Source organism: Parus major, chromosome 1, assembly GCF_001522545.3.
Source record: "Parus major isolate Abel chromosome 1, Parus_major1.1, whole genome shotgun sequence".
Taxonomy (NCBI): Eukaryota; Metazoa; Chordata; class Aves; order Passeriformes; family Paridae; genus Parus; species Parus major.
In genome coordinates, this window is record NC_031768.1 from 25,888,169 (window position 1) to 25,912,148 (window position 23,980).

Sequence of the window (23,980 nt, forward strand, 5' to 3'; positions counted from 1 at the left end):
TGCCTAGCTGTCTACACAATGTCTATTAAAAATGACTTGGCTTACAGATGGAATCTCTCTTTTTTCACTAGACACCATCATTGTTACAGTTAAGCAGGTGCTTTGGAACTAAAGTTAATGTTGTGCTGCGATGCATGAGAAATTTAATCATGGAGCTTGTTATGTAACACATGGCAAACAACACCAAACTGCAATGGGGTTGTACTCCTTTACTGAAGAAGTTATTTCTCTTTGTCTCATACAGCCTGCCAGCAATTTTCCAGGAACATCATCTACTGACATTTCTTTATCAGAAGAAACCCAGCCTCCTTCTCAGTCCAGCTCCAGCTATGCTCTTCCCCCAAATGCTCCAGCCCTCTATACACCAACCTACTGCTTGCCTGGAGAAAAGCCTCCACCATATGCACCATAGAACAAAGAATTTATTTCAGTGGCTGGTAGTCTTTTATTTTATTTTATAGAAACCTCTGGAATCTGTGCTGTGCAGGCACTAGGCTTCCCAAAGGAACCCAGCACAGCGTGTGCTACTGCCACTCCGCTTGTACCCACATCTCCTGTGAGCAGGGCAGAGAGCTGGAACTCTAGGGACAGGAACATCACCACTGAGTTTGCCTCAGTCAGATGTAGTAGAACCTTCTGGCTACTGTAAGCATGAGATGTTTCCCTCTCACTCCACTGCAGAATTGATTTTCTTCAAGAGGAAAAAATGAAGAAAACACTCTGGATATGTGTTCTGCTTTCATAAACCAGTATCAAAGGGTTTTAGCCTGCGTTGTCTGAGCTCTCAGAATCAATCATTTTGGGTAGCAAGAGTTTGTTTGCTTGTAGTGTTTGATAACTCTTCTGGTGAAAGTGTTGTACCAATAAAGCGTGGCAATTATTTTACAATAAAGTTCACAGTGAATATTTATACTACACCTAAGGCTGTGTATATTTGGAAGGAAAGGAAACAAGAGAACAGAGGAAGAAGTAACCTACCAAATAGTCTCCCTTTTCAAGTTTCAGATAGAAAGGCTAATTCTATTGGGACTGTTTTAGCTGAACTTCATGCCAGTCTAGCCTACATAGTAAAATGTCATGTTAATGCACTAAAAATACCATTTCCAGATGTGTATTTTAGGCTACACTTTAGTGTTCAAATTAATTCCTTTCTAGTCAAAAGAGCACCACAACCAAAACCATCTTAGGATAAATGCCTCTTATTTATTTTTAAGTTAATCCAAGACCTAATGCAGGTATTTTACAATGACTGAAACAGAGTGAATGAAGGGGTCCAATTCCTTTTTTAAGTTGTTTATTTTCTCCTCAGGCTGAGCAATACCTTTGCTCAGTGCCATTGACAGGAAAAAAAGCCATTTTTCTGTTGTGTGCACCCTGCTTCCTCACCATGTACCACATTAGCTGGGATTCCTTTTGGCACACACCTGCCGTATTTTGGGATGGGGTACTCACAACCAGCATGAAATCCCATCTGAATGCTGCATCCCTTTTTGTGCTCCTGCAGGAAGGGTGCTGCTTGCTTCATAGATCTTACAGTCTAGACAGCAATGAAGCTCTAGAAATTTCCGGAAATGCCAAAAACAGGGAATGGAAGGTATTTCTCATTTACATTTTAAGCAGCTGCTCTGTATTATGAAGATATTGAAAAAAACTATATAAACAAAACCAGCTTACTTGACAGTTTCCTTTGAAAGGAAGTGACACCATCAGACCTGCTGAAAATAGAAAAAAGATGATCATCCTTTTGCATAACACTTTGTAAGTTTCAAGAAATATCTGTTAATTCATATGTTTTACCTCTATGCATAAAAGTCAGATTCAGTACTGATACACATAAGAAGAGAGATTAATTTATGTGGACCATTAAAGCCACCTTTTGTTCAGTTAAGGTTTTTCTGAGATGCAAAGTTTTAGTGAGTAGTGATGAGGTGTATTGTTGACAAGGTGAGTTACAAGAATGTGGCTGAGGGAAATTAGACATTAATTTAATGCATACAAAATGCTTAGTTCTTCTGGAAATAGATGCTGTGAAACACACTCTGATTATGAAATAAGTGAAGTTACACATCTACTTCTTTACTTGCTAGGAATACTATCAGGGGAACCACCTGGGTTTATTTTGAGGGCTCAAAGTCCAGAACAGACTTGATCCCTTTGGGTTGAGCACCTAGGCTAACTGAACAAGGATGAAATCAATGTTTCTCTTGGGTTGAAACAAGTGACTGAGAAGGAATGAAGGAATGTTTATTGCAGCTGCTTCTTCCTCCAGACCTTTCTCCAGTATGGAACTGAGGTAGGGTATGGAAAAAATTCACCTTTACACTACCCCCACCCCCCCCACATACTTCCCCACCTCTTTTGTCATTCTCCAGACTGAGAAATTCTGAGTTTCTCTTCTAAACCACATATTGACTCAAGGGTGCATTGTGGACTATGCAAAATATCTTCATATATATGCACAGATATGCAAAGTCCAGGAGCAATTTCTGCTCTGAATTAGAAAATTAAATGTTCTTGCACATGTGACATTTAGTATGGAACTGCAGAGTACCATAACATACCACAGGACTCACATTTCCAGGACCCAAAATAATTCTGGCCTCATAAATAGTGTCACTTTCATTAACACAAAGGTCAGACATGTTTGTGATTCATTTATGCCACATGGTAGTTTTGTGAGAACTACCACAGAGATTTTACAAAAATACCAGACATGAAACTATTTTGCTAGCATATTTGATTTGAAAAGAACAAAGTAAGACAGGGCTTGTTTCATCTTCTTTGTTTAAAAATGTGTCTTCCGAGTCTGTATTTTTTTTTCAGTGGAGTTTTTCCAAGTTTAATAGATGGGAGATTTTTGTGGTTAAATCCCAGCCGGCAGCCTGGCCCCAGGCAGCCACTCGCTCACTTTCTGTCCCTGGGACTGGGGAGAGAGTCAGAGGGGTAAAAGTGAGAAACTCGTGGGCTGAAATAGAGACAGTTTAATAGGTAAAGGAAAATCTGCACACACCAGCAAAGCAGAACAAGGAATTCATCCACCACTTCCTGTGAGCAGGCAGGTGCTCAGACATCTCCAGGAAAGCTGGGCAACGTTTCATGAAGAAGTGACTTGTGACTTGGGAAGACAAAGACCATCACTCTGAGTGTCCCTTCCCTTCCCCTTTTGTCCCCCAGCTTTATGTGTTGATCATGAGGCCATATGGTGTGGGATATGCTTCTGGTCACTTGGGACCAACTGTCCCATCTGTGTCCCTTCCCAACTCCTTGTGCACCCCCATGCCCAGCACTGGTGGTTGGGGTGAGGAACAGAAAAGGTCTTGACACTGTGCAAGCCCTGCTCAGCAATGCCTAAAACACCCCAGAGTTATCAACATTGTTTCCAGCACAAACCTAAACTACAGCCCCATACTGGCTACTGTGAAGAATATTAACAAAAACAAGCACAGAGTTCTATTTCAGTAAAGGACTAAAATAGCTATTAAAAACGTACAGAAAATAAAACACTGCAGTGTGGACATTTCATTAAACAGAGTATCTTTAAGATTTCCAGCTCCTACTGAAGAAACAAATCTAATCTTTCTTGGGTACTCCATCAAATCACAAATTGATCCAGTGTCACCAGCTGTAACATTAAGCACCTTCAGGAACAAGGTGGTTTCCCTTGCTCAGCTGAAAAAAGCAAAAACATAGAACTCTTCCTTGGTTTTCCTCTCCATGCACAGTCTGCCACTAAGGTAGAGGGAAATTTCCTTTCAAACTTGTGTCTGACCTGAAGTAGATCCTTCTCCAAGTATAAATGAGTAGGTTGGTTGAAAGTGATAAAGTTCTGTTCTTTTCTGCCCTATTGCACTACTGCTAATTGATTTGCTCATGATAAGAAGCTATGATGCCATGTCTAACAGCAAATAGGGTACCTTCCTCTTCTCTGATAATCAAAGCACGGATCTTTGCCAGAAAATATGCTTGGAACAGTCTTCCCTTTCTTTCCTCTTTTCCTCTGGGACAGTTGTATCTTCACAGTTGGGTCACAGATGTCACCGCACGTGAGGATTATTAGACTAATGTGTCATCTCCTTATCTGCTTAGGGAAAATAACATGACTGGCCAAGAATAATTTATAAACGACCTTGTAGAATTAGGCCTTTTTCATGCTGATCCTCTGAAGGGTGATGTAACATTAGCCACCCAGTACTTGGATTTTGCACCACAGCATATACCACTATTACTCAGTTTATTTATTTGATGCAAGACAAAGACCAATTAAAACAAGATTTAAGTGACTCAAGACAGGCTAGGCAAAGCCCATCCCAACTTCAGAAAGATAGCTGAAAAGCTGAACACACTTTATGGCTCTAAAACCTTTCCTGCATAAACCCCCACAGATATTCTCACCTCATGCAGTTCAGCCTGGCTAACTCTCACAGCTCAAGCCTCTCTGCTCCCACTAGGCTCACAGAGAATGAGCCAGGCTAAGAATGCAGCAGCAAAAACATGTCATCACCAGATAATATTCCCCAATTCTCAACACCTCATCATTTGCTCCAGCAGCTATTGACACAAAAGCCGTATGGCTTTCAAGTTATTGAGTCTTTTCTTCTAAATGTTTCCTGCTGACCCAACTTCATTTTCCATTTTCTGTTGACCAAGAGTTTTTCTAAAGGTCACAACAGAGTCTTCTTTCTGTGGTACCAGAAAGAGAAACTCTAGCAGCAAGAATAGCAGCCACTATTTGCTCTGCAGCTGAGAAGATATGAAATACTGATGTAAGCATTAAAAACCCCCAACCTCAAACTAAAATTAAAAAAAATTTAAAAAAATCCAAACCAAAAAAGCAGCCCTTTCCCCTCCCCCCAGTGTAACCTCCACATCATGTACAGTCCAAGTCATTGTCTCCAAATACCAGAACACAGAATAATCTCAGTACAGGTAAATTAAAAACTTGTATGTAAATATTTTATTCTCTCATGTTTTGCAAATCAGAAAGCAATGTTTGGTAATAAAAAATAATACAGAATTATTATTTTTCTTCCAGTCCACACTCATGTAGGTTTCCCACATTACAGATGAAACTGTCTCTTACAGTCTAAAGATAGCATTCACTTTCAGTATATTCTGTACTTTTGACTTATTTAATATTAGTCTTCTGAACTATTTACAAATATATTACAACCTTTAAACCTCAAAGCAAAGAGTATTTCAATAATCAGTCTGACATAAGGATCAGTAGCTTCTACATAACTTCAGTGTTTAAGAGAAACTATACACGCAGTGCGGTAGATCTGAATAATTTATATCTTTTAAAAAAAGAAAAGCACTGAAAGTTTCTGAGTATAAAACTTCCGCATTGCAGGGGTACCTACTGACCCTCCTGGACTGGAGGACAGGAATGTGAGGTGATATCACTGTGCTTGTAGAGAGCCTCATCTAAGTCCAGTGCCGTGTTGCTCAGCTTGAGGGTCATGCAGCCGTGGTAGGACGCGGTGACTGGAGTGGAAGTGACAGGAACGTCTGTGGGAAAGGGGAGATATTTATCTCTGACAGCTGCTTTTAAATAAATACCTACCTAGGCTCATTGGCTCTCACTTCAATGAATTCAAGCTCACCTCTTTCCATGCTAGTGGTTCTACCTCCCTCTGCCCAGGCATGAGGAAAACACCATCTGTCCTGGTGCACAAAAGCCCTTCTCCCAGGCTGAACCCTTTCTCAGCTGTTCTGTATCTCTGCAAGCTCTCCAGACGTGATGAAACCACGAAACCTTGTGCTGCACAGCAGCAAGGCTTCACTGCAGTGGCACAATGTGCTCACACAGCCCCATGTTTTCCCCCCTCCATCTCCAGACCCTCTGCTTTGTTATTGGAGGAGACATTAGACCTTCCCCTAAAGCTCTTTCTCTTCAAAATAGCTTCCAAAAGATTATAGGAAGAATTTTATGACAGGAAAGCATTTCCCATATGCAACCTCTAGCACTTGCTGGACTCGTCTTTACCACAATTTTGCTGTGTATGAGCACAGGAAGGTTGCTGGCCTTCATCAGAAAGGTGCTGGAATGCATCAGTTGAATTGGTCAGACTAATGAGACTAAATTTTACTGTGGAGATCCACACTGATGTTCTTTTAATCAGTTTACCAGAGGCAGAAAACAGATGGCAAGGAAGAAGACAATAAGTACAATCCAATAGACTAGAGGAAATTAGTCAGTCTAACTACTAACTTCTGTAATATCATATGCACCCTGACCATAAACAAACAAAAAACCCCACACACTAACATAACGACAAGAAAACCTACATGAGCTCTGTCCTCTACCTTTCCCCAAAGGTCATTAGTTTATTTACAACCCAAAGCTGAGCCAATCAAACTGGTTGTGCAATGGAAAATAATGAACACCTAAAAGAATATTTAACTTTACAGTGATTCAGGTAGCTAAATAAGTCACTTATATTTGCATCAAAGCAAGGACAACTAGAACAATAGGTTGTCCTGTTGACCCAAGATTATATGAAATTTAAAGTGTTCTGCCTGGAGATATGCAGGGCTGATGTGATCAGACACAGCTCAGACACAATCTATGACTGAGTGAGAGACAGAACATTTGTGGGAGATCTGTAAGCCACAAAGAAATACTAAAAATCTTTTCAGCTTCCTAGATGAGAAGTACCATTACTCAGTAGTTGTTTTAACTAATGATGTTATCTATTTCCCATTCCTCCACATTTACCAAAGTTTATCTGCAAAGTCTGCTTAAAGGAATGCAGCCTCTCTGTTGTAATACCTCAGATAAATGTAAACTAAATTTTGAGTCAGAAGTTGAAGCTCTGTCTTCACAGCTTGAAGACTCCTCTAAGGAACGAAGCATATTGCTGTTACATGTGCCACAGGGCTGGCTGAAACACAGTGTGTGCTTTCAGATGGATTTGTTAGAGATTAAAAATTATTTTTCTCTGTGTTGTAGCTGTAAATCAGATGAAATACTTCGTTTTCTGTTTTGACTAGAAATGGATCTGTCCAAAATGTGGTCATGCAAAGATTTTAACTTATTTAAATTTAGTTTAAATTTTTATTTAAACTTTGTAAAAGTTTAAAGGTTCTTTCACCTGGTGGAATGCATATTTCCTGAAAAATCACCTATGCATCACATAATTTAGGACTTACCAGAACTGAAAAGCCTATAGAAAATGTAATAAATGCCTACACATTCCCTCTTATCTGTTGCAACTCTTGTATTTCTTCCACATTTGCAACACTAGCTGTGCTTAGGATGAGATATATTTCATATTTGGATCCAGAATTCTTTCTTTATTTGTGCAAATGGAATAAAGACGTGAAGTTTGACCACTATACTGTTTTTTCCACACAGTATGGAAGTATGGAAAAAACGAAAAACTACGTAATGTTTTCAAAATCTGAATGAGCCAAACTCACTTAGATCTGACCATTCACTATCATTACTTAGCCCAGAGTTATTAATCCAGCTGAAGTGCTGAAATGTTTATTTATTTGGCAAATGACAGGGTTTCTCAGTGCTGGGTTCCTCTCAATGGCAAAAGCAGAGTGCTGGCAGGAATCCCCGTTGCTAAGCAAAGCAGATCAAAGAGGGGATAGTAGCTAAACCTACAGCAGCCAGCTGAGTCTGAGCTGCCACAGCCATGGTATCTCACACTTAGTTCTGGCAAATTAAAACCAGCCCTGCACCCAGCACAGGTAGCCTGAGCAAACCACAGAGAACTTGGGACAGTGACAGAATGGGATAATTTTCTGAGCTGTGGAAATCTCTGCTGTGCATCCGAGAGCTGCTTAAAAGAAAGCAGGCAACCTCTCCTGCCTGTGCAATGGCCAGCTTACATAATTCAATCTGAGACTGGAAAATGCTGTGTTTGGGATTTCAGCTCTGCTCCTGCCAGAGGATGTGGCCTCCCCCTTTCAGGTGTGACTGAGAGCCATTTGCAACATCAGCATAAAACCTCTGTGAACTCTTGCTCATGGTGGAGACAGCCAAGTGTCCTAGCTCATGTGGCACCTCAGCCTGACTGCTTCAGGCAGCTACCAAGGGGCCAACATTTGTACCTCTCCCTTGCTTGGGCAAGTAAGGGCAAGATTTTGCTTAGCTGCTGGCATCATGTGCATCAGAGACGTAAGTGTTCCTTTAAGAGCATTCCTCAGCAGAAGGGACTGATAAACCAGTTCAGGCAGAACAAGAAACAAACTCCCAAACCTGGCCAAAACTCACGATTCAGATGAAAGTTTGATTTTACAGGTTTAGAAAAGAGGAGCAAACTGACCTCCCAGAAGAAACCCCTCTGTTCCTGAAAAGCCAAAGAAACTATCAGTGGTGTTAACCCCTTGGTTCTGCCCTACGTGCCCTCTGCTGGGAGGCAGTCAATTAACTGTGTCGTGCTGTGACCAGTTCAAAGAGAGCATCAGCCAGGGAGAATCACCACTCTGGGCTTGCCAAGTTTCAGGGAAAACAACTTGAGGCCCTAGTACTCCCCTCAAGCAGTGCTCCCACAGCTTCATTACATTAATGAACCAGCAGTCCAGCTCCTCTGGATTTTACCAGGTTTAAGATAATAACACAGTTTACAGCAATCCTTCAGATTAAATCATTCCTGTTGTTGAACAAGCAAAATCCCCTCTATTTTTGCCTCCAGCTGTCCTGAGAAGGACACAATCATTCAAGGAAAGTGCAACCCCAGATCCATTATGTTCCTGCACTGCAGACAAAGCCTGCTCAAGCAGAAACAGAGGAGTCTCACAGCTTGAACAAAAACAGTTTCCCTGACTCCCAGCTCACCAAGGCAAGTTGGAAGTCTGTGGTCCACGGTACAAAACTGGAGGCTCACCTGGCAATCCTCCCACGTATGTCTTCGTTGACTGCAAAGAGCTCTCCAAGATAGACAGACTATCTTCCAATTCAGAGCTGCTTAGTTCACTCTCTCCTGCTACCCCATCTACCCTCAGGGATAAGTGATCTTTCTGGAGGAGGATGTCTACAGAGTGTTCCTTCTTATCACAGAGATTTATTGCCAGTCTGGACACAACTGTATTCTCCAAGGCCACGATGATAAACTGAACAGCAGGGGAAAGAAAGAAAAACAGGCAGTGAGCAGAAAAATACCTAGCTACACTTACCCTGTACCAGGATGAGCCCAATGTGCCCTTTATTACAAATATTTTGCAGAGCCTCCAGAGAATTAGGCTTATTACTATTGCTGATTGTGTTCTGAGTTCATTGCATAGATGAAAAACCAATGAACCAGTGGGACTAATTCTTGAAATCATGTTTTGTCAGAGAGAGTTCTTAGTGGGTCTTGCTGAAGTCATTACATTGCACTGGAACTAAACCAACAGAAACAACTATAAATGAAAACTGGCTCATGTGAGTTAGTGAAATCCTCCCTGGTTTACCCCTGTGGAATGCCAGAATCTAGCCCTTTGTTATGAATGCCATTAAATAGTAGCTTCAACACTGCACCAAAACTGGTCTTTTCCAGCATCTTTCCCACACCTAAAGCCTGTCTCTTGGCTACTTTGGGACACATACTGATAAGCGAGAATAGAAATCCCTGGTTTATGGCACTAAACAGTTTCTGTGCCAGGAAAATGAAAAAAAAGCCTGCATTCAAGAGAGCAGTTCTGTCTTTTACCTAAGCCACATTTGTCAAGAGCTCTCCATTAGCATCTGACACACACCTGTAAGGCAGAACTTCAGGCAAGCACTGTTGTTTCAGACTGTGCTCTGAACAGGTGGGACAAATAATGAGGCAGGCAGCAAACCTGACAACTGTTTTTGAAATTGACTTCCAGTTACCAGGAAACAGCAAGGAAACTTCTCTACAAAAATACTTGTTTGTACCTGTTGTTTCAGTTTCTTTGTGGAGTGATAGTCAATCAGAGATAGTGATAAAGGGACAGATGCTTCTTCTGTAACCAGGGCAAACAGCACACCAGTGTCTGTTGCTGGCTGAATTACAGCATTTACTTCAATTTCCCAATTTGTCTTGGTTTCATTTCCAGAAGAAGGTTGTACTGCAGAAAAATAAATTCATAGGACAATGTGTTAAGTGGGTAAGCTGTTCAATTCCTCCCTGGAGAAGAGCATAGGCAGATGAGCATCTGGAGGGACTGTCACATTTTTTTATTTAAAAAAAAAAAAAATCATTCCAAAGCACCTGAACATAAAATTGGACAAGAAAATGGCATCAGATTCCTTGTGTTACCTTATGCATTCTGCTGCTTTTCAGAATTCAAAGGATAACATTAAGCTTTTTTTTATCACAAAGAGTTATTTTGTTATAGTCCCATGGCTGCCAATCTGACACATTCAAAGAACTGCTGAAAGATAGGTCAATCAAAAACCATTTTTTGAACCAGTCTGCCCAAAGATTGTTGAGAAATCTAAGTTGAAATTTGACATGCTGGAAACATTTCTATGAAAGCCTGTATTAAACTAAAAAATTGTATAAGCATACTACACTCAAATTCTTCCTGATCACCAATCTCTCAGAAGTGTGGTGTGTTTTATTTTACCTGTTGAACCCTGAATTAAACTTTCTGGTCTCTTCTTACTGCCTCAGTGCCCTTATAATTTAAAAGGTAATGCAGGCTGCAAAGAAAGATCTCAGTCCTGCTCCTGCAACCTCTCATCACATATTGAAATACAGTGATCCATTCCTTATTAAGCTTACCACTGCAAAGCAAAAAAAAAAAAAAAAAAAAAAAAGAGAGAATAATTGTTTGAAAAAAAATGCAGGTGCTGAGGCCTTATCTTGGCTGAGTCCTGTCATCTCCACCTCTTCACCTGCACTTTAGATGCTCCCTTATCTTCACTTTGCAACTTTTGGATCCATGTGCTAAGTAATATGACAGACACCTGGTACTCCCTAATTAACCATGGCACAGCGGAAAAATGCACACAACGCTGAACAGATGGCTCTTGCAGAGCAGGACTTAAACACTGAAATAGATGGTCTGCATTTGTGTGGATTCAGAAATACTGAGAGTTGATTACACAGATAAGCAAACATAATAATTTAGAACAATGAAAGATGCCTTTCTGAGTACTACATTAGTATGGACAAGTTTGATTTGAAGCCTATTATTACTGTATGCCAATTTCATTGGCTTCTATCAGAGATATGCTTAGTGCATTTGTCCCAAGTGTAAGTAATGACACCCCATGATTAAAAGTGAATCCAAGACAATAGACAATATTAATTTTTCTGTCTATCATGACCTCAAAATACAGCAGTATGGCTTGCAGATCTCTCTGTTGAGCAGAAAACAATGGTAAGGACCAGAAGCACCTAAGCTGCTGACAGAGAGATGTAAAGCCTCTAAGGCTGAGGATGAACTTGAGGCAGTCTGGGTGTAAAATGTATTACTGGAGCTACACAGAAACCACCTAATCCATGCTGGGCATATTTGCACTGGCTTGAACTATCATATATAGGCCCTCCTTCACAGGAGAAGAGCCACAAGTTTAGTCTTTTCTGCACCAATCCACAGTGAATCTGGCATACATCTAAATGTTACACCGTTTGTTAGCCAGGTATGATTAATGGCAGGACAACAGCTCAGAAATAAAAATCCCAGCATACTTACTGTAAGTAAGATTAAACACAGCAAAACCTCGGCCAGGATAGAAAGACCCTCGTCCTGCTACAGCAAAGCACTGCATCTTTTCGTTCATCTTTATGGTCTCCTGGATAGAGGTGTCCTCCCCATTCAGCCAGTTCCACGCTCGCATGCAACCATCCAGACGAGGGTTTATCTAGGAAGATATAGCAGTATCTTATGTCTCAAACTACTGTTCAGTGAAGAGGAATTGTGTGCAAAGGAATACTGAGTTATACTATGGTACCAAACAGTAGAAACAATTTTGACTTATTATGCACATTCAAACCAATAGGCTGCAACCCCAAACCTGCAACCCCAAGCAAGTGAGTGGTCGGTATTTCCCCAGAAAACTCCCCTGAGCTCAGCCTGTTTACACAGGCCACAAGGGCACTAGCTAGTGCAGGTGCTGATTTGGTTGTATTGATTCTGTAAGCTCCTCTATGTGTTGCCCATCATTAGTATGACTTATTTCTAAAGTTCTGTAGCCAAAGCTCTGTAATTCTGCATTGCAAATGCTGGAGGCTAACTTATGGCTGAAAATCCCATTCCATTTTGTCATTGCAAACACCCTGACACACAAGACAGACATTGAAGATGATCATGGTATAAGTTTTAGGTTCTGGCTCAAGGAGGGGCACCTGCACCATAAGACCAGCACACCATTCTGTACACACCTTATTCCTTCCAGCTTCTAGTTAGGCTGTCCTGTACCAAACATCAGCATTAAAATGTGAGTCAGTGTGTAAAGAGAAGGCTCCTTGCAAAGCCTTTAAACCAGCACCACTCCCCCCAATTAACTGAATGAGAGAGAATTAAGTGTCTGAGCCAGGATAAAAACCTGAGGAGTTTCTGGCTCTCAATCCTAAATTCTGACTACACCCTAAAGCTTACTGTTTCTGACATGCAGTGGCCCTGAATGACTTCTTGTGAGGCATAGGAGCTGTGAGGCTCAGCTGCTGCACTCCCAGTCACAGAGCCACAAGCTCATCACCTCATTTAGGAATAAACAGATGCAAATTTGGATTTCAAGGTGCCAGCTTTGCTTGTGGTGGACATTCAAACCAGCCTGAGCAGCAGCTATTCCAGAAACACAGCAATCATCTAATCTCACCCAAGCACCCAAAAGAATAACTTTTATTCATGTTCTTAATCTACTTCAATTAGGAGGAAATAAAGAAAAATAAGCTTCTGTTTTTCCTTGTGTCTCACTAAACAGGAAACAGCAAACTGTGACATGTTATACATGAAGCACAAAGTTTGATCACAACACAAAACATGCCACTAATGTTGGTTCCAGATTCCCCTGAGCCACTCATGCTCTCCAAGCCAGCAGGACCACTCTGCATTCTGTCACATGCTCCAGTTTTGCTGTGCCCTAACTCTGCAGGTGGGATACATCTCATCCAAACTTACCAATCAAAAAATCTGGAGTCTCAACTTTGCTACTGGTTTAGGCTCCTGCTATAGTCAATGGACAGAAAGCTGTATCCAGAAGGTGATAATACACCTGTTTCAGGGCAGGTGGAACTGCTCTCAGGAATGACCTACATTACCCCAAGAGAAGATGAAATCAAGCCCTTCAGGCATGCAAAGGAACACAAGTTATCATGCTATACTTACTGGTAGAATAAGGTCTTTTGTTTTGAAAGGAATGCCTCCTACTGTCAAATTCAGCTGATACACTCCCTTGTCTAGTGTAAACAGGTCCCCTGAGACAGCTATTTTCATAACTGCATCCCTGTTGACCTTTACAATCAAATTTCTTTCGAGTTCCTCAACAGAGATCTGAAAAAGCAAAATTTCAAATTGAATAATTCAGTATGAAAAGAACTTAGTATCTGCAGCCTCAGCTACAGGACAGACCCCAGAGAAATCCCCAGGACAAAGAAATATTTTCGGTCCCCAAACCTCTTCATTCACCTTTTAAGTTACATTCCATCTTGATATGTAAATCTACTCTACAAAGCAGTCTGTGATTACTCTTAATAGTGAAGAGACTCCAGCTACTTCAGAGCAGTTACATGTGATAAATGTGACTGGATTAAATACATGACTTTTGTAGGCTGTTCTATGCAAAATGTAAATGAAATCATGGCTTAATAATGAGAAACTTCCTATTGCAGCTGCAGGTGAAAGGAAAAGCTGGAAAGACAAACAAGATGTATTTTGTTGGATCAGTGGAAGATAACACAGAAGACTCCCTGATCCAGTCTTTGAATACCAACCCCTGCAAAAAGCACAACAGAGGATGTAATTCTTGAGAGGGTAATAAAAATGTGTAATAGGCAATAATTTTTCTCTCAAAAAAGCATATGCACATTTTCCCTCCATGTCTCTGAAAAGCTACTTCTAGGAAGATTCTATTACCACTGAATTTTTTTAAAAAAATCTCATAATTTTGATTATAATCAGACTACATAGACAGGCACTATAAAGCTTCTGTGGAGGGAGAGGAGGTGATACCCAAAGCTGAAGCATCAGACTGATGAACAACAGATGAGATTCTACTGCCTTGGGACATGGGTCCCACCACCAACAGGGTTTTCTGTGGCTGTAGCAGAAGACAATCCCAGTCCTCCTGCAGAGAAGGAGAAGGGAACACACCTCCACTATTTCATAATCTTCCCACTCTGACAGATACTCCACCTACTCATTCTTCATCTCTACAGCTCTGTCCCCTGGGACACCCAGATGCTGCTTCCATCAGTGAGCTGCTGTACAGACAGAGCCCATTATCTATTTCAGAGGATGTTTAGACACGTCCTTCCCTCTCCCTGCTAGCAGGCCAGGTCCTGAGCACCTTTCTCTGCGTTTTGCAGTCCCAAATCCAATTTGCAATCCCTTACCAGCCATTCTCAGCTCTTGCTCTGTGGCTGTAACACAAAGGAGGACAGGGTTGAGCAGGTTTGTACCTGGCACTCCCTTTGGATTGCTGTCTTCAGTAATGAAGATAAAGTGAATTTGATAGTTGAAAAGATTATTCAGAGACTTTCTTCTTCTCATGAACCTTTTTTCTTCTCTTGTGGATTCCAGTACAATCTGGTTCATATTGCTACAGCACTGTTTACACCTGGTGTGCTGTCCTGTGCCATATCCTACAGGACATGAACTTATTTGTCTGCAGCTTGCTTGTTTAAAGTAGCACCTACACCTCCAGACTGCATTCCATGGAGACACACAAGCCAGTCTCAAACAGGCTTTTTTTGGATATTGGATGGCTGCAAAGCTCATTCAGTGTGTGGGAACCTAAGCCCACAGGTCCTGGCAGCCACAGCTGAGCTACATGGGCTGTGTAGCCAAAAACTCACACAGACACCTCCGCTCAGTGTCGTGGTCACCACTGCCCCAATGCTCTTGGGCCACAAGGAGCTGGCACAGACCATCTCCCTGCTCCTGGCACAGACAGTGGGCAGACAAAGCACATGGGAATTGGGAAAAGCTGGCAGCAGCAGTGCCCATACTGTGAAGAAATACTGCTACTGACAGGGTCACCAGAAATCAAGGGCCTTCTAAAATTTTATTAGATTGCATAGCAAGTAATAACATAAAAATTAAAAAAAGAAAAAAAAAGAAAAAATTCTGAGTTCTTAGCTGCATCTGATCTTTAATACAAGCAAACTCAAATTAGTGAAGACTTCCATAAGAGAAGGGGCTAATCCCTGTGGGAATTCTCAACAGATTCCAGTTTAGGAAATTACATTCTGCTTACTTTACAATGCCCTCTGGCTGTTTAAGCTCCTGCTTCTTACAGTCAAAACTTAATTGCTGGTGCACCACCATGACATATAAACCAAAAGAGGAAGCTCTTCAGTAGTTAGCATCCTGATCCAGTCCCCCACTCTTGTGGCAAGGAGAAGCTACTTGTGCCTGCCACCATGGCTTAGGGACATTCAGGAGGACAGTTCTCATAGTTAAAGGTTCCCATATGGTTAGTCATAAGGCATTCAGCTTTGTGTTTTGGATTCATGTCCTGGATAGCTCATAGCACATAGCCAGCCTGTCCACTGTTTGCTGAAAAGCAAGTGGACAGCACTGAAAAGGGACAGAGCTACAGTCAGCTGCAGGGTTAGAACCAAATACCAATCTTGTGATTGCTTAACTTTCAGCCCTGACATTTAACAGCGCAGGTAAGTTATTATTTTTGCTAACCAGACTGTGTCCTCAGAGCAGTACCGAACTGAACACTGAAAATAAGACAAAATGAGGGCTGTTTTTGGAAATGAAAAACAAACAGAAGGAAAGTGCATTCTCTACTATCATAATTTCATATGTGCCACTTCATCCAGCTGGGTTACACACAAATAACCACATTAAATTTTTTCCTGAGGTTTGCTTGTTTGTGTTTTCAATGCTGGTTCAATGCTCATTTCAAAATATCTTAGGAAGGATTAACACCAGTGAAAATACCTAGGCAGAAATATTGGCCTGAAGTTTTGAAAATGCCATTGTATTTCCATTAAAGTATGCAACTTTTGCTCAAGAGATGGGAACACTGCTTACGCTTTTTCATATATTTTGCTTTTAAATACTTGTTGTTTTTTCATCCACTGAAAGTCAAATACTAAAACTGCTATTTTCTCATTACCCATAGGAAGTTCTCTCCAGTATCCAAAGACCTCTGGTTAATATCTAACCAAAACTAAGGGTTTGATTCTGTGCATACTGAAGTCCAGACTAAAGCTCACAACTGCACTTAAACCTGGACTGTGACGTCTGGAGATTGTTGGGGCTGTGCTTTATGGAAAGCGAGCTGGCAAAGTACACTACACACAAGTTCATGCTTACAATGAAATGTGTGGCTACATGTTTTGTAATAGGAGACAGTAAAAAGAAATCCTTCAACAGGATTTCCTAAATTAAAAACCATGCCAGACAAAGAAAAACAGAAATGCAGGAGGAGATAAAACATAGGAACATATTTATAGTTGTATCAGTCAGCCATATAGATTAAATTGCATTTAGAGGTGTGTGACACTAGATGTCAAGCCGAAGAAAGCCAAGTATCTCTAAGGTGAAAGCCAGAGATAAGAAAATACAGCAGAAAAAGGAGAAATCAGCAGCTCCCCAGCAAACCAGGCAAGGTCCCAGGTCTCAAAGGTGTAAACTATGAAATCAAGAGACTAAAGGCTCCTTCCTCCTGCTGCTGTTCATCTGTGAGTAAATCCTTGTGCTTTGGGGCAGTATCAGCACTGCACTGTGTCACTTTGGGAGGCAGTCACCAGAATTATGGCCATTGACCTGCTCCAGGCACACATTCCTGTGCCAGCACTGCATGCTGCTCTCTCCTCCACTCGTGCCATACTCTCTATGCCTCTGGCAGCTGCCCAGCCCTGCTCAGCCCACATGCAGGGCAGCACCACTGGCTGCAGGGACACATCTGCCTCCACCCCATCAGTGTGGCTCCTGCCCCACACAGCACCCACAGCTTGGTCTGGACTGTCCCAAAAAGGCTCAGGGAAGGATTTCTGGGGGAATCACACAATCCCTCAGAACATGTGCAGGGTGCATTGCTCCAGCCACTCAGCCAGGCAATTTCTTGGTTAGAATGATACCTGGGGATAAGAGCCCTGACACTGATAGCTGGCAGGAGATATTTAACTCTTGTCTAACCATGACACTTACTTTTATCACACTGCCTTTCTCCCTGAAGAAAGGAAACACATTTCAGCTGTGTCCCCTCAAACTAATATGGGGTAGTTTGTAATTACCTCATAATGAGTAATTACCTCATAACAAGTATGTTAGCTCCTGTGTTAAACTAATTAACTTGGTAACTGCTGATTTTTGTGACTCCCAAGTCACCCCAGTGGCATCCACTCTGCTTTTGACATCTTCTGTCACCATCCTCTCTTTGCAGACAATTACAATTGTCATATTTCAGATTAGCAGAACTACTCTTACCATAAAATTAAGTAAGAACTGGCTTGAAGCTATTCTTATATGTAAAGATACAGCATGTCACATATTTTATCTACAGCTTCACTGAACCTCTCCAGTTCTCCATTTGGAATCTAAAATTATTTCACTGACATTAAAAGGACTGAACCAAACATCACCTCATCTGCTGGAAACATTACCAAATGTCAGTAGTTGATAGTGAATGTATTCAAGAACTTCTTCATTTATTAATTAGAAACAAATTTTTCCCTTCCTTGTTTTTTTCTTTAATGTATAATTTTGATTTATACTAAAATATTATTTAAAATATAATATTGATTTTATTTATATATATAAATATATATTATTTATATAATATTTTAGTATAAATCAAAATATAATTTTGATTTATACTAAAATATTATATAAAATTATACTACTATAATTTTGATATATACTGAAAAATGTAAACCAGAAAATGATTCACAGTTACCAGTATCTGCATTTGTCTCAAATGTGAGTTAGCTGTGAACTTCCCACCCACTCCCCAAGAGGCTCATCAACTTAAAAGTTAAAAGAACTAATTAAGTAAGAAAAAATTAAAAGAGAAGAAAAGGCAGAAGTGAGAAAGCATGTATAAACTGCTCATCTAGTGTAGATCATACTGCAGGATGCTTTTCATGATCCTGGCACAAATGGCAACAAGCATAACACTCCCAAAATCAGCAGTCGATGTTCTGTGAGATGCCAAGAAGAACATGAATCCTGACAATCTCATGAGATTGCTGGGATTATGGTATCAATAAAAAGATGCTTTAGGGGTTAAAGTGGTGGTGCTGGGTTGACAGTTGGCCTTGATGATGTTGGAGGTCTCTTAAAATCTTTTTTGGAATTCTATGATTCTAGAATAGACCCCAGTATCTTTACAAGGGAAGCAGTTTATTTTGTATATCAACAGGCCTGAAGATTTTATAAAAAATATCCTGTACAGTAAGAGATTTGTCAAGGCCTCAGAAAATCTGAGGCCTGTGACTAAACAAATGAATGAATAAACAAAAGCAACCACGCCCCCCAACACACACACATCAAACACACTTGGAAACGGTCTTAAAAGAACAGATGCAGAGTTCCTTCCCTCTTACTCACTTCCAGCCCTCATGCAGAGAGCATCTCCTTGAGCTGACATGAAGTCATCCTAGCCCTACTGCATCTCAAAGGCACTGTTTGTGCAAGTGGTTGCTCTGGTTGTGCAAATTAGAGATGCAGTCTATATTACAATGGATATAAAGTATAATTCAATCTATTAAGACAAATATCCCCTTCTCACCTTAGAATGTATAGCATTATCCATTAATTGATAGATAGGTTGGAAAAGCATTTTCCCATGAATACACGAAGTCTATCTGCACTTGATGAGCACATCCCAAACGAGCCAAGAAGGAGTAAGGCCTCAGCAGGGGTGTGGACTCACCGTTTGCCACATGCCATGGCTGATAAGTGGTCCGGTGCTGGTCACACGGCCGATTCCATTGTATTTCAGCTGCAGCTCCAGCCGTCCTTTGCGCAAAGCCAACACTATCCATGTGCTGTCTTGATGGCCTCCAGCAAAGAAAAGGATACCTTCAGGATCAAAGGTTCTAAAGTCGAACTCAGCCACAAGTCTGACCGCACAGGTGCCAAGAAATAAATTAGTTATGCAGAGTTCAAAAACCACAGAGTACTTTCCATACAGATAGCATCAATTCTAGCAGCTCTAAAGCTCTAAAACTTTCTAGCTTTTAATGCAGTCCTGAAAGCCTTAAGATGAAAATACAGCTTTTAAAACATCATTAAGAATAAAGATTACAATACTATATTTCAGTAATTATCCTAACAGCTCTGTGGTCAAGCCTGCCTTTCTTAATTACTGGTTTAGGTAATGTTTAGCCTTACGGGACTTCATAATCCAAGCAAATAATGATGAATGTAGGGTAAATTACTATTGTAACAACTTCCTTGCATGCATCAGAGCCAGTCAAAGCGTTTCACTGTCATTCTAAATTGTCCTCACCTCGTCAGTTGTTTCCTTTTGAAGCGCAGCCTGATAACAGGAGTGCCGCTGAACATCCTCCCCAGGTGCAAGGATTTAACACTCCTTCCAACAGCAAAAGGCACACATGGTATGATGTTCTATAATCAAAACACATTTCTGAGTGCTTATTCTCCTCATGCAGCAGAAAGAGAATCAGAGAGTGCATTAAAGTAAAGGTCTGTTTGCAGTTACTGTAATGAACACTGACATACCTCACATGTATTCATGTCCTGGGAAAGTTTCACTCCCCCTCTGCCATCACAATGACAGGTGTAACTCCCTGGTGAGTTGACACAGGTCTGCTCACAGAGCTTTTCTTCGCATTCATCTATATCTACACAAGACCACCAAAGAAGAAGAAACTCAGTTTTTTTAAACGTGATGGAACTGAGAGAATGGCCTGAAGTTGTGTCAGGGAAGGTTTAGGTTGGATATTACAAAAAGGTTCTTCACCCAGAGGTGGTTGGGCACTGGAACAGGTTCTCCAGGGAAGTGGTCACAGCACTAAGCCTGACAGAGTTCAATAAGTGTTTGGACAATGGTCTTGGGCACGTGGTGTGACTCTTGGGGATGGTGCTGTGCAGGGCTGGGAGTTGGACTCTATCCTTGGATCCTTGTGGGTCCCTCCCAACTTGGCTTATTCTGCAAAATTTATTTTCACAGGGAGATTCCAGCTGCCCAAAGATACATAGCAAGTCAGTGGGAAGGCTGGAAGCAGAACTCAACTACTTGTCTGCTGGAGCAGAGCCCTAGGCTTTCACTTCTAGACAAGATTCCACCCTTCAGGCCCCTTCTGCTATGCCTGTACTGACTGGCTCCTGCTCCTTGCAGTCAGGGACTGCACATAAAACCTGAGTTTCTCATTCACTGCTTTCTTTCCTTTTTTCTTCATCTATTTTTTATCTTCTTCACAAGCATGTGCAGGAAAGCAAACTGTGACAGTCCATGGGGATCTCTTCAGGCAGAGTTTAGCGCTTAATGTCCAACAGAACCGGTTGGAGTGTAATTGGAATCATTACATTAACTTAGACGAAAGGCAGGGAGCAATGCTGGTTTTGGAATACTTTCAAAACTTACTCTGTTGAGAAAGCTTGCAGCAGTGTAGCCAGCAGAACTGTGCATGGTTCCAGTATATATTAAGTTCCTAGTTCAGAGTAATAGCACAAGACAGGTTTTGAAAAAAGAGCTACTGCTTTGTAGCTTTTCTTGTCCTATGAAGAGAGACAGCAACATGCACAGAAGCTTCTGAGCTTTCACCAGATCTTGCACTTGCTGAAATTTCAAGAAATCTCAGTACTTTTGCTCATACAGCTTGATTCAAGTCATCAAAGATGACTGCAGACTCACTGAACTCAAAGATGACAGCAAGCTCGATGAACTCAAAGGTGACCGCAAACTGCAAACTCACTCCCAGCCAGAGAAAGGGAACAGAACTCCAGTGTGTAAGCAAGATTAAAAAAAGAAATAGCCTGAAACTAAATTCCTGGGGTTCTATAGATTTAAATTATGTAATAAATGCTAACATTTTTGTTGACTTACCCTGACAAGTTTTTCTCACATCATCGTACTTGTAGCCTGCATCGCAAAGGCATTCATATGAGCTTATTAAATTTTTACAATGAGCTTCTCCACAGATGTCTGCTGATGCTGTGCATTCATCTATGTCTGCAAAACAAGCAATTAAACAACACGACTTCAGAGGAGTATAATCACATCACTGTTCACATGGAGTGATCCCTGCATAATTTTGCAAACTGAAAGAATCAGTATCTTTAAGAATCTACTTTTAGGGTTAGCTAGCTATAAAAAGTGACTTCAGGCTTCAAAAATTAGTTGGTCCTTTTTAGCTTAAGCCATTAACCACTGTTGGAAAAAGCAATGCAAAATTAAACAGGAAAAAAACCTGTAAAACAAAACAACTACCACAAAACCAAAAAGCCCCTCCAATCAGGGGGGCTGAAACTGCAGGTTAAAAAAAAGCAACAGGCAAAAACTTAGGAGCAGCAGCATGAATTTTACCAAAACACTGAAGGAGCACTCAGCTTGTGGCACTTCAGAGATTTCTGTTCTGTGTCATCAGACAGGCAAACAATAAATTTTCATATATTCACAAAGCTAAAATCTAAATCTGCTAGTCTGTAGTGGCAAAGGAGAATTGAAGCAGCCCAATTTGTCACAGAGAACAAGCCATGCCAGAGAGCTGTGGAGTTTCACCATAAAGCAATGAACTGGAACTGGCAGCCCATAAAAAAATCTGTTTTCCTCACATGTTAACTAAAACCCTGCAGAATCTCAGTGTTGACAAAACATTTGCAGTATACCGAGAGTTAAATATTTACTTTTGCTTTCTAGTATGTGTTCAAACTACAATTACACACTGCTCTTGTTGATTTTCCCACGTTTGAGTGAATTGGCTGAGTACCCTATGTAGCTTAGGCTGCAAATCACAGCAAGAGGGAACATTTGTGTGTATGCTCATGATGACAGGAACAAACATAAGAAAAGTCAAAATGCAATGATAAATCTGAGCTATCAATAACCACACCTGACAGTAATCCCAGCAGCTGGAAGGTCACACGTTGAAGCTACAGAATGCTTAAATAGTAGTGCTCACAGTGCTCTAGGAGACATTACTAGGGTATGGAACAAATGTACATACACAGGAAAACAAACACATATGTGGGCCCCTCGCCATCCACCTGTCCATGCTGCTGGCAGTAGAGGACAATTCAAAAGTTGGCTTTTCTAAATTGCTGCTCCCGTTAGGAAGGGATGCCATGTAATCTACACAGTCATCACTCTTTTGAGTGAAAGTGACATAGAAACAAAATCTTGCTCTTTTTCTTTTTGCTGGTAGCATTAATAAGCTGTTCAGGTCATGTATGCAAATTGTTTAGAAATATGTCATCACATCTATCCCTAAGATATATATACCTGTTTTTTCATAAGATGAACGTAACTTTAACAAGCCACCTGTTGTTGAGTTATTGAGTATGTCGCAGCATGCAGCTTCTTAACACTTATAAAATCTCAGTTGCTTAAGTTCTGGTTATGTAAATTCATAGTTTCAATCAGAAACTTCAGGTCCTCACTTTCTGTTCTCAGCTGGTATGTAAAATAGCTGCCAAACTTCTCTAGGGCCTTTCTACACCTATTAATATTGAGTTTCAGTGAATTTGAAACAGCTATCTGTATCTATCTGAATGCATTGGCTGCTGCACACATCCAAATCCAAAAAAATAAAATAAGAAACACACAAAAGAAAAACAAATGGCTCACATACTACAACACTGTGAGACTGGAAAGAATCATAACAACACATCAGGCCAGCACTTCCTCCTGTCAATGTCAGGATATGAGGACTGATCAACTAAACCAATTTAGCACAATCCAAGCCACAAATCCTCAATGAATCACGCCTGTGCTATGCTTTTGAGAGCATCATGGTCCAACTGCTGACAAGCCCAGGCATGTAGGCTGGCTGGAGCACCCAGCACAACCCCAGTGGAGGGGCTCGTGGGGAGTAGAGGAGCTACCAGCAAGTTTCTGCTGGGCTAAGGAGCAGACCAGCACTGCTCAGGGCAAGCCAGCTCTTCAAAATAGAGACACAAGTCACAAGCATCCTCCCTGAAGCAAACTGAGAGTCCCAGGAAAGCTTACCTTCACATATTTTGCTGTCTTTAAGAGCATAACCACTGTAGCAGGAGCACCGGTAGCTGCCTAGCTTGTTGAGGCAGAGCTGGTTACAGCCACCATTCTGTGTTCTGCATTCATCAATATCTACATCAAAAGAATGAAAGTGAAAGCTTTTCACATCTGTAAATAATCTACAGGGTGAGAGTGGAATAGGCGTTGGAATGGAGAAAGACCAAACAAGAAACAGTATTAGAGATGCAACACAGTGATAACAAAAAGCACAAATATTGCATTCAAACTTCATGCATATAAGCTAAAATTTGTTTAACTTACAAAAAAAAAAAAAAGGGGGGGGGAAGGAAGAGAGAAGGATCTGTAACAGAATAATATCTCCTTCACAGCTCTGAGAATACATAGAAGTATCTTTAGTAACTCTGGAGGCAAAGAAGCCTGTTTGCAGAAGCAAACTAGTTATGTATTTTATATCATAATTAAGTACTAAAATTATGCTATGGCCAGTAAGTTCAGGACAAAAGCTTTAAATAAAACAGAAACACTCTATTGTTACTACAAAACTCATGAGAACACAGGAAGTTTCAAGTTCACACCTGCTGAACATTGTGAGCTTAACTGTGCCCCACTGAAGTTGGCAGCAAAAGCCTGTAAAATCCAGCAGAGCCTAAGTTTCACCCTCAATCTACCCTAGCTGCTCATTATGTCCTGCTTGTCTATGGGATTCCAGAGTTAGCTGATGGGTAGAACAGCATGTCATGGCATTTT

The 23,980-nt window shown here is 41.0% G+C and overlaps 2 protein-coding genes across 2 annotated transcripts in view; one reads left to right on the top strand and one right to left on the bottom strand.

Annotated features, from left to right (window-relative positions):
* TMEM255B (transmembrane protein 255B) overlaps positions 1–910 on the top strand; it is a 66,344-nt gene extending 65,434 nt beyond the window's left edge. The window contains exon 10 of the mRNA XM_015637556.1: positions 245–910. Within this exon, the coding sequence (XP_015493042.1) occupies positions 245–412 (168 nt within the window). The 3' untranslated portion in view covers positions 413–910. The remainder of the gene's footprint in view (positions 1–244) is intronic.
* A 4,017-nt stretch (positions 911–4,927) lies between these two features.
* Positions 4,928–23,980, bottom strand: part of GAS6 (growth arrest specific 6) — a 39,864-nt gene continuing 20,811 nt past the window's right edge. The window contains exons 6-15 of the mRNA XM_015638645.1: positions 23,225–23,344; positions 21,104–21,229; positions 19,777–19,898; positions 19,544–19,662; positions 18,965–19,154; positions 13,237–13,401; positions 11,602–11,770; positions 9,854–10,026; positions 8,841–9,066; positions 4,928–5,508 (exon numbers count right to left, since the gene is read on the bottom strand). Coding sequence (XP_015494131.1) covers positions 5,357–5,508; positions 8,841–9,066; positions 9,854–10,026; positions 11,602–11,770; positions 13,237–13,401; positions 18,965–19,154; positions 19,544–19,662; positions 19,777–19,898; positions 21,104–21,229; positions 23,225–23,344 — 1,562 coding nt within the window. The 3' untranslated portion in view covers positions 4,928–5,356. The remainder of the gene's footprint in view (positions 5,509–8,840; positions 9,067–9,853; positions 10,027–11,601; positions 11,771–13,236; positions 13,402–18,964; positions 19,155–19,543; positions 19,663–19,776; positions 19,899–21,103; positions 21,230–23,224; positions 23,345–23,980) is intronic.